Source organism: Haliotis rubra, unplaced genomic scaffold (genome assembly GCF_003918875.1).
Source record: "Haliotis rubra isolate DU_JTF1 unplaced genomic scaffold, ASM391887v1 Scf580, whole genome shotgun sequence".
Classification (NCBI taxonomy): Eukaryota; Metazoa; Mollusca; class Gastropoda; order Lepetellida; family Haliotidae; genus Haliotis; species Haliotis rubra.
Window position 1 is genome coordinate 664046 of NW_025767280.1, and position 11329 is coordinate 675374.

At 39.6% G+C, this 11329-nt stretch overlaps 1 protein-coding gene across 1 annotated transcript; it reads left to right on the forward strand.

Moving 5' to 3' along the window:
- Positions 1 to 6507: 6507 nt before the first annotated feature.
- On the forward strand, positions 6508 to 11098 carry LOC124254754 (pro-neuropeptide Y-like). Its single transcript, XM_046688601.1, has 3 exons — positions 6508 to 6683; positions 9771 to 9835; positions 10843 to 11098. The coding sequence occupies exons 1-3, from the start codon at positions 6508 to 6510 to the stop codon at positions 10845 to 10847; spliced, it is 246 nt and encodes an 81-aa protein (XP_046544557.1). The 3' UTR covers positions 10848 to 11098.
- The last annotated feature ends 231 nt before the right edge of the window (positions 11099 to 11329 follow it).

Sequence of the window (11329 nt, forward strand, 5' to 3'; positions counted from 1 at the left end):
GGAATCCTTGGAATCGGTAATGCCCCAGGGACCAGCTCACCATTCAGATGCAAGGATGAATAATACAGCCTTTGATTTCAATGAGTTAAAAGGGAATTGTACACCACTGTCTCCTCATTAGTGGCGGAAACAATTGGCATTCTCAAACATATTAGGAATATATACTACTCGAAAGAAGTTAAAGAAGACCCCATTTTTATTCAAGTGACTATGGTCAACCTGTCATGTCATGACAAATATTGGGCGTCATGACAGATTAACTTTTGTCGTGTGAAAAACTCGTTTGTTGTTTTTTTTACTTCTTGTGACATGGAATTGTTTTTACAGTCATAAGGAATTAAACCGTGTTCTTTAATTTTTTTGAGTAGTATATATTTACGACATTATTTTGAGCTTAAGTAACCTAATACAGCCGTCCTTGGCTTTTCTTTCGAAGATGCGTTGGTGTATTGGTTGTTCTTTCTAAGTGGGGGAGTAGTTAAACCGTTCGTTAGGGTCCATTACCAGCATGGTTCCAACGTGTGAAGTCCATTACATGTCGCTCCTGCCGTGATATTGCTGGAGACTTGCTAACAGCAGCTAAAAAGCATGTGGCATTACTCATTTAACTATAAAAATATAATTGAAATGGTCTTTGTTCAAACACCTACTGTTTACTTATTTCGTTTTGACTGACATAGTTTTTGCCGCCATATAGCTGGAATATTGCTGAGAGTGGCTAGAAAGAAAGACAAAATAAACAAATAAACATATTTTTGTGCAGTTTTAATGGTGATTCGGTTAATATTGAACTGTTTATCTTCAGTATGCATTTGTTTGTGGATGAAAACCCGAGAGTGAATATGCCTACTGGTGGACAAGGCAACCCAGTGACTGATATCATGAGCACCAATAACACCTTCGGGCTTTCGATGAAACGCAGTCAACCACGACACCAAAAAAGGCCTGACCATTCGATCCATGTGGGTTTACGACTCATTTGATAAGACACACGTGCTATGGACGCCAACGCGATACCGTGTCCATGAACGTATACCAACAAAGTACTTAGACTAGCTCTTCTACATTGGTTGGGGCGGTGAGGTAGCCTAGTGGTTAAAGCGTTCGCTCATCAGGCCGAAGACCAAGGTTCGATTACCCACATGGGTACAATGTGTGAAGCCTATTTCTGGCGTCCCCCGCCGAATCTTGCTGGAATATTGCTAAAGGTTTCGTAAAACTATGCTCACTTACTCAATCACTCATTGTACATAACCCATAGGTGTCCCCGCCGTGATGTTGCTGGTATTGCTAAAAGCGGCATGGAAAGTCAGTCAGTTGTACATAACATGGAAAGTATAATCTTAAGTATAAAAGTTGTTCACTTTCTGAAAAGGCATTGCGTATTCAGAGAAGGTTTCTTCTTTGACTATTTGCTTGCACATTTGATACAATTTGTGTTATAAAACGTCAACGATTTCTCTTTGTCATATGATTAGTTAATGTTTGAATTAATGCTCCCGCTGTTAGTCACTTGATTGTCCAGTCCAAATTCGTGGCTGAAATAGCGCTGTGAGCCCGCAAGCAAACAATCAACTGAATTTTGCCAAAATTACAGACACAATTCAGTGAAGGTGAAATATCCTGCATTTATCTGGTAGATAGTTCGCTCTGAAATAGTTAGTTTCTTTGTTGTTTAACGCCGAGCTCAGCAATATTCCAACGAAATGGCGGCGGGTTTGCTCTTGAAATGAAAAGGTCGCCTTGGAAAAAGTTGTTACATTTCTGTTTAATACAGCAAATAACTTGTTGATCTCAATTGTATTTTGTGACAAGAAAAGTGTTTATCGCAATATTTACCTGTGTGTTGATCAGTAAAGTAAATATATAATGGCACACGAGCTCATATCATTCGCATGTGCAGCTTTCGCAAACACAACAGATCACTTCCGTGGTGTTCAGATGGGGTCACAGTTGATCCTTTAGCCGCTGTTCTTTGTTAAGAGTCTAGAATAATGGATAGTGAATCTGATATTCATCCTAACATGCGCCGACGGCGTGAGTAAGTGAGTGATTTACAATCTGCATCTCTGTATGCGCTATGAGCATGCCCCCGGCGTGGAATTTTGGCGCTTTAGAAATATACTTATTATTATTATTATGTTTTACAGATTAAAGATGAAAATGCAGCAGAGAGGGTTCGGGTGATCCTGGCACAGTCGGGCTGGTAAGGCTCATCATCAGCTCAGGGCCCTCGCCCCCTCTACACGCAGCCCAGACAGCGAATGGGTCTTCTCCCAGGAAACACTGCCTAGTAGAACCCACCAAGAACTTTCCGGGGAATATGAAGGCTTTCCAACACTGCAGCCTTCTGCATTACCCAGATTGGGAATATGAAGGCTCCCCTAACACTGCAGCCTTCTGCATTACCCAGAGTGTCAGAAGGGCTGTGCTCGCGGTGGAGAACCCGGGCACTCTCCTGATCTGTGTCAAGAGATCAGGAGGTACCAAACCAAAGGCACCGAGAACAATGGGGATCCTGACGACAGTGTACTTGGGATGCAAGCGAGACATTTCAAAGGCGAGGTCCGCATATTTATCATGCTTTTCCTGAATCTTGTCAATCACATTGCTGTCAAAAGGGACAGAAAATTCAATGATATAAATAAATTCATTGGCTTTATCAAAAAAGACAAGATCAGGTTTGTTGGCAGGAATTCTTCTGAGGCTGTATATAGGCCTGTTCCACAGAAGTTTGAAAGCATCATTTTCCATGACGCCCTGGACATGTTCAGGGTCGTACCATGGATGGACCTCGGAGTCAAAGCCACAGGCATGGCGGAGACGGTAGTAAAAGCAGCGAGCCATGCCATCATGTCGTTTCAGATATGCTGTTTGTGCCAAGGAAGGGCATCCACTAACAAAGTGTTGGACAGTCTCTGAGAATTCATTGCATTTCATATTGATATTTTCTTTAAGAATCACATGTTGGCGATAACGAGTGGGAAGTGACTGGTCCTGAGCAGCAAAAAGGAAGCCCTCAGTTTCACATTTAAGTCCAGCCGACTTCATCCAGGCGAAGGAGTCGGTGGGATTGCTATTCTGTTCCACACACTGCATGTACACACGATGCAATGGCTTCTCAAAAAGCTTCTCCACAAAGACCGACTCTGGGCAGACTTGGTGAAGGACTTCACCTGGTTTACTCCCATCGCTGTACCGTCCAGCAGTACATCGCCATCAGTAAAATCAACCTCAAATTTCATTTTATTATTATTATTATTATTATTATTATTATTATCGACATAAATTCATACATATACACGAGTACATTTAAGTTATATTTAAAACAATTTTATATACACATTTTAACATTACAATATTATTAACAATTCAAAGCAATATCACACCAAATTTTATCAACGCAATTGGATTATAACCATACATATTTACACTTTGACATTTTCTTCAACATCACTGTGAGAAAAAATGCTGATGTTAAACACAAATGACGTCACGAATCGTGTCTTGTTATCTTTATCTTTTGCATGCGTTCGTTCTTAGACAACCCTTGCAGTTTATGGTTAACAACCTCTCATAAAGGTGTATCAGTGAAAGTAAGAAATCATTTCATTTGGTTTTATGAGAGCAAAAACCTTGCGGCTGTTTTTACACGATCGTATTCATGACGAAATTATGTTTCTTGCGTCTTTTGTTTTATTGGCATACCTATCAGGTATTTTAGAAAAGTATCAGACGGACGGATTGGGTTAAAAATGTAAAAGTCATGAATGACAGATATGTGTCGTGTTCGTTTAATCTGCTGTCATTAACCTACCTTTTCAGAACAATTTAACGTTTCGTTAGCTCCTTTACCGCCAGGGACCGCCTCCGTGGTGTAGTGGTTAGAGCCTCCGCCGGGAGAGCGGAAGGTCGCGGGTTCGATCCCCGACCGCGTCATGACAAAAGACGTTAAAATGTGGTACTTGTTGGTCCCTGCCTGGCGCTCGGCATTAATGGGTACGACAAGGACTAAGTGGGGTATTCATGCTTCACTGCGGCATGGTATCTCAGTGGGCTAGCACTATAAAACCAGCTTAAGTCTGGGCTAGTACAAGCAGCCGCACATACACATACACACGCATGCACGTCGTCCTATGACCGAAATATTCTCAAGCACGACGTTAAACCAAATTCCACCACCACCTTTGCCGCCAGCAGCACTATTGTAGATGCGGCTTTAAGCATATTTTGAGTGGTGAATCAGATAAGGACAACCTTTATGGATGAACAACTTCTTTATTCAGGTGATGCAAAGTTTCGATACAGATTCTTGTATCGTTATCAAGCAAGTACTTGCCAACGATACAAGAATCTGTATCGAAACGTCGCATCTCCCGAATAAAGAAGTTGTTCACCCATAAAGTTTGTCATCAGCAATAATTATTCTCTTATTCATTAACTTGTAACGTTTGCAGACAGGATTATGAAGTAGCGTTTTGTAGCATGATTGAGCCCGACGTTTTCTATGAAATCCAGAACAGGGTCTTTTATATCTAATACTTCACTGTTGTATATATTTCACTGTTTGTATGTCTATAAATCTATCTCAGAACTGCACTTACATTCACCCCTCTTCAAGAGAACATGCTCGGAAAAGATGGCCAAGATCGTGGAAATATTTAAAATACATAGAAAATAAATGTGTTTGTCCAGTTAACTGGTCTGTCATACTGTCCACCACAGATATGTCTTTATGCCAGTGTGCATAGCGATCCCTCATTAGCGTGTCCAAACATGTCCGGAGGATTCCTATAGAATACAATGGCGTTGGTGTCCATCTGGTAATGTCATATCTATTACCAAAGTCGCCTCTTCGCGGAATATCATGCCGGGAAAGCCCGAAGAGAGCCGAGCTCCCGCTGAGACTATTTTCCTAAACAATAGTTTCGGACAGGACGAAATGTCGAGGGAAATGCGTTCCCATTTCATACAGAGGGTATCATGAAATTGTGGAAATTAAGCGAGGTCTGTTTCTGACAGGCAGGTTGGTCAGGGATTATATATAAAGCTATCAGATTTTGGTTCATTCTCAAACGTTTCAACAAGCTTGAAGACTTCTACCTGTTGCTCAAAGGTATGTGTGTGCTGTCTCTAAAGCATTTGTTTTCATCTCTTTATATCCCTTTCTGATACTGTATTCATATTCATTATAATAGTATTTGAAAAGTCGACTTTAAAGTGTTTGTATAACTTTATTTCAAACAGCTGATTTACATTTGCCGAAATGCACTGCCAAACTAAACAGCAGAAATAATCATTAATGAATGGTTTTAGTTGAAAAACAAATTTCTTATCAACTTTCATATTTGGAAATATGTATATTCATATTCATTTGGCATGATTTTCATCCAAAACATCTATACAAAGATGGATGGTATTGGCTGACGTTTTCGAGATAGCTCACCATAGATATGTCTTGCTCAGTCGTTTGATTACCATAGATATTTCTTGTAAACTAATCTTCTAATATATATCAGTATTTTAGCTCAATATTTCTGCTTTTAAAAGTTTTTACATGCTATTGCTTAAACAGATACTGCAAGGAAAACGAAAGTATTCACTGATATTTGCTGGTGGTTTAAAGTGAAACAAACAAGAGATAGTTATTTGATTGTGGTGTCTTTGATACCGGTATTGGACCTTAGGTTTGTAATTTTTGGCGATCGTTTTCAACCAAATAATGTTGTGATAATGTTTGTAATTTTTGGTCAAAACCAATGTTCACTTTTAAGCTGTCACTTTCCCGTCATTGTAGTGTGTTGGATATTTCATATGAACTAAATTTTATTGCAATATATTGCGATTCACGTACCTGTATTGCGATACCTATTGCGATATATTGGAAACTTAAGTGTTTGACAATGAGTTACACTAATTGTACATGTCAATGCTATTTCCTACATTATAAGTCCCTAAACATATATGTTATGGTTCTGATAACAGCAATCTCAAAATTAGGTTGTATAGTCAGGGATTCAATTTTCTTTTGTATACAATTTATAGGATTACAGTATGCCGTTTTGTCATTGAATAACGAAGGAAAATATTTGTTGTGAATGAAAGAAAGTGTAGATTTTAATTTAAGCCATAAAGATAATCACAAAAACTTCATATATGTTCTTTAGCCAATAAACCGGTCCTCAGAAATAAATATTGCAATACGTATCGTTTGAAAAGCGTATTGCGACATACCGGTAATACCATGCAGTTCTACTAAATCTACGTTGAGTCTTTACCGATTTATAAAATATAAACAAGTGCTTGTTTAAACTCACAATATTCGCTCTTTAAAAAATGTCATACAATCTGTAATTCATACATGGCTAGACATGATAGAAATAATTATTTCGGACGTTTTTTTAGTCAAACTTACTTAAATACTCCCCAAAACGGCAAAAAATCCTTCCTGGAAATAAACATTTCAAGCAAACATTTCACATTTCAGAACACATCGAAACCTTCAAGATGCAAAAACTCGTCATAGCTGTGCTTTTAGTGTTTTCATTGGTTGTAATGGATGTCACGTGTCAGGACGCCATGCTGGCTCCTCCCGACAGGCCATCTGAGTTCCGGTCACCTGACCAGCTCCGCCAGTACTTGAAGGCTCTCAATGAGTATTATGCAATCGTTGGCCGCCCAAGGTAAGTTACTTCATGCATGGATTACTGTGTCTGTTTCATATATTGATTTCACCTCAAATCTGATCGCTCATATAATTAGGAGACATCTTTAATGTACAAGCAATATTTTATTATCACGCCCAAGTCCTCTTTGAAGTCGTGTTCAGGCTTTGACTATTAATGTAATGTTTCAGTGAGGAATATATCAGGCAATATAGAATAATTTTTCCATCACATGTAATATGATAGTACTGATAGTTCAGCCGGTTAAAGCACCAAAAATTCGTGTGCGCCAGAAACTTCGGATCCCGGTTAGCTAAGGTTAATGTGTTCAGGTTTGTGAGTATCTTACCCGTGTCCTTGGGTTTATCAAAGTGGTAAGCTTCGGGGAAGTATTAAGCGACTGTTAACCATTTCGGACTGTTCTCCCACTCAAGCTGGGAGTCCCAATATGCTTGAAATATTGTTCAAAGCGGTATGGACTCAACTCGTCAACCCACCCAATGTGGACATAAGACTGAAATAGTACCGACTGATCTCACTCATCTACTTTATAGTGAATATAGATGTCCCCGAATTTAGGAACCACTAGATAATGTATAGTACTAGATAATTGGTAATTCTCGGTACCATAGCCAGATCCTATAGAAAACGAAGCGTGAAGATCCGGTCGTCAGCATCCCATGCTTGTCAAAGAGGCGGGTCATGTAGCCAGGCGTGCTTGACTGACTGACTGAGTTTAGTTTTACGCCGCTTTTAGCAATATTCCAGCAACATCACGGCGGGGGACACCAGAAATGGGCTTCACACATTGTACCCATGTGGGGATTCGAACCCGGGTATTCGGCGTGACAAGCCAACGCTTTAACCACTAGGCTACCCCACCGCCCCCAGGCGTGCTTGAAGCGTCTCGTCGTTGTGTAGATCGAAGCTCCCAATGTCAGTCACTGGATTGTCTGGTCCAGACTCGACTATTTACAAACCGCTGTCGTATAGCGGAAATATTACTGAATGTAGCATTAAACAACAAAGAAATTAACAGACGATAACACTCAGACCAAATGGTCAAGCGAGTTTTATTCATGGAAGGAAAACAAGTATTTAAAGCTCACGTAAAATCGCGATAGAGTCGTCACTTTGTTCTCGCACCAAACGTGTCCATAGCTGATATTCCAATGTAGATGTTATGTAATATATACGTCTTGGTACATAATTTATGCTAATCCTTTCAGACAGACGGAATTTCAGTAAAACATGCAACGTATTTATTTATCCCATATTGTTTTGGCTTATATATATTTTCTTAAAGAAATGGTTTTGTATCTGGAACTAACATTGATGTTACGCGCCATTTTTCATAAGCGGGGTGTATTTACCTGGTATTTAATAAATTCATAATGGGGCTTCGTATCCACCAATATCTCGGTAGATCTCTAACATAGCAAAAGCCATTTTTACACCATTTGTTGCATATTAGTGAAATATCTCATATCATAAACGAGAAAATATCTAAGCAAGTCCAGTGGTCTTTTGTCCTCGTCAAAATATATTTGTCAACTTTCGCGAAAGAGGACATTATTATTGTTCTAATGTATCATATATCTCGCATGATTGTCTTACAAGCGAAAGAATCTGATAATCGAGATATGTTTCCAGTCATTATTGGGGATCATATTCACCAATTATGTCCCAAGATACAATCACAATCTTCTCCGTCTATTTGGGTGTCCTTCAAAATGTCAAGATTTACATTGATGCATTACAAGGCTTCATGAAGCTAACGGACGGGACGGCTAGGGAATGACAAATTACAATTACAAATGAAGTATTTTCAGCTCCATTTACATGAAACTGGATTATTCTTAAGATTTTCCATAACCGTTTTGCCTGACAGTGACTGTACTATTTTTGTAGCATTATATGATTGCGGTTTTTAATGGGCACAAATCCATCCAGGTGTATAGGCTAAGGTTCTATAAGCTATGCGCAGTTATATTAAGATCAAGTTGTAGCGGTTCCGGCGACCAGATGCCGGGATAAACTGACAAAGGCCAATAAACACACACCCTGAAAGATTCAATGGATTCTTCGTAATTGGTGCCACCAAGAATCGTTTTGTGTCAGAAAGACATTTCAAATGTTTGCGATTTAAAGTTCTAAACGGTCTTTCACCTCGGTATCGGTTTGGTAGCCTGGTAGTAAAAGCGCTCGTTAGTCATTTTGAAGACTGGAGTTCGATTCCCAATGCCGAGTGGAATATTTGCCGAAAGCGGTCTCAAATCCAATTTACTAGCTCAGTCCCTGGACTCTGGGGATCCCGGGTTAGAAGAGATCCTAAGTTGGTCGTAAGAGGCGAGTTCATGGCTCGGGCGGTCAGTCTCGGTGACTTGATTGATGGTCAGTCGTCGTAGACGATGACGTGGGTCGTGGCTGATAATATGTATCACTTGTTTGTTTGGTCTCCATAATGTACAGACCGCCGTTACATTGTTGAACATTGCTGATTGCGGCGTTAAACGACAAACAAAACGAATGCTTGTGGTTGTCACGAACTAGCATCCACTGGTAAAAAGTCACGTACTTCCGATAATTCCATGATGAGCATCACGTACTTGCGCTTTCGAAAGGATAGTCATATATTAGCTGGCTAGTTTCCTGGGAATTCCCAAGAATAGCCATGTATTAGCAGGCTAGTTTCTGGGAATTCCTAAGGATAGCCATGTACTAGCAGGCTAGCTTCCTGGGAATTCCCAAAGATAGTCATGTATTAGCTGGGTAGTTTCTTGGGAATTGCTATGGCATTCGGGGAAGTCTCCCCTACGATGATAAGAACCAATGGAAAGGGTCACAGGAAGGTTCCATCTACTATCACGCAAGTCTTTCAGGATTGACAGATGCTAGAGGGCGACGTCTTTTGTAACTTCTCCATCTCTTCGTTTTAAGTATTCAGTACAACCAAGAGTGTATTTTTGTGTAATCATACGACATGGAAACAATTACAAAATGGCTTGTTGACAATGACATTTATCTCACATTATGCATTTGTACGCGTTGCTTAAGTATCTTTTTGTAAAAAAATTCCGTCACTATAAAACCTTTCCTTTCCAGGTTTGGTAGAAGTGTGAACAAGAGATCAGTCAACGATGCAGTTTTCGGAGAGGCTACAAAAACAGGTACGTCGTTGCATTGTTACAAGCTGCATCAAGTAAAACCTCAGCATGTCCTTGTGCCGGGAAGATTTTATAATTGCTTTACTTAGCTGGGGTCCTCGGTAGTTCGAGTTATGTGAGGAGAATTAAGAATTGAGTTACACGTCTGATTTAGAACATTACACTTTAAAGTAGAAACTAATCGTTGACATTTTGTTTCCGTGATGATTTGTTCCTGACAGGTCTTGATCGTGATATCAACTCATTCCTTGGCAATCCCAGTTATGTGTCACATATCAAAAGCTATATGAAACACGAACGGGGATCTGAGCAAGATTAATATTTTATGAGAGGACAGTTTTTCTGTAGTTTAACGATTTTAATTTATACTCGCAGGAGGAACATAATACTGACTATCTACTTGAAAGTATACCTTATAGTTTATGTGTATACTTTGCAAGTGAAAACAAGACATGAATATGTTTCGAGGAATCGTAAACACCTGATCTATTGGGAGCAACTTTGTGATGATAAATATACTCCGGTGGTGCGGAGGAAAATATATCGGGCCCCTTTAATGCATTTCAAAATTGAAAGAATTGGTTAATGTAATTTGTAAAGTTTTTTTCCCTATCCCTCATACCCGAGAAACGAAATGTGTGTGGTTAATGTTTTTGTAAAATAAACCCTATTAAATGAAGACTTGGTTAGAAACGAATTTGCAATGGCACGATCCCTACCTTGTTTGAAATGTTGTAAATTTGTAAAGAAAAAGGCTGGGAGGGGATCTGATACTGTTGAGGTTTGTATATTCTCTGTTCACCCAGCAGAAAATGGGTACCCGGTGGGATAAGTCATGTGACTATTAACCTTCTAGCGCCTCACAGGCAGCTTGGGTTATCCAGGGTAATAATAATCCGATTGTAGCCTTTGAGCGTGTCCCTCCGTGGTGCGGAATTCAGCGCATTACAAATACCCTTATTATTATCATCATTATTATTATTATATCTGATCTATGTTTCTGTTAGTAGAGTAGACAATGGTGACTACAAGACACAGAGGACTGGAAATTAGGCTTCTAACCTTCATCAGCATCAAGCACTGATCACGTCAACATCTCATTGGTTAGAGACTACTGCGTCTCATGACGACGGAGCCCATTGCGTCATCGTGACGACAGAGGTTGACGAAGGGTGTCATAACTCTTTCTCCATGACGACGTGAAACAAGACACCTCCGTTGAAGCATACGGTGTGCGTGTTTTTCATTTTGTTGAAACAATGGTCAATAAAGATCAGGAAACCTAATTCTGTGAGTTGTGATTTCTTTATATCAAGTTTCGTTTTATATCTGGCAATTATGTTTGCCCAGGTCATTACGGAAAACGTGATATTTTTTCCTGCGATACCAACTGTTTTGTACGACTCTTTGTCACTATGATATAAGTAACGAAAGGTTAACTACACCACTGAGATTATCAAACCCGTTAAACTACACTTCCAGGCAAATGAAGTAAAC

Coding starts and splice junctions, on each gene's coding strand:
- LOC124254754 (XM_046688601.1), top strand. CDS start 6,508: ATGCAAAAACTCGTCATAGCTGTGCTTTTAGTGTTTTCATTGGTTGTA. Junction 6,684..9,770: donor GCAATCGTTGGCCGCCCAAG/GTAAGTTACTTC, acceptor TTTCCTTTCCAG/GTTTGGTAGAAGTGTGAACA.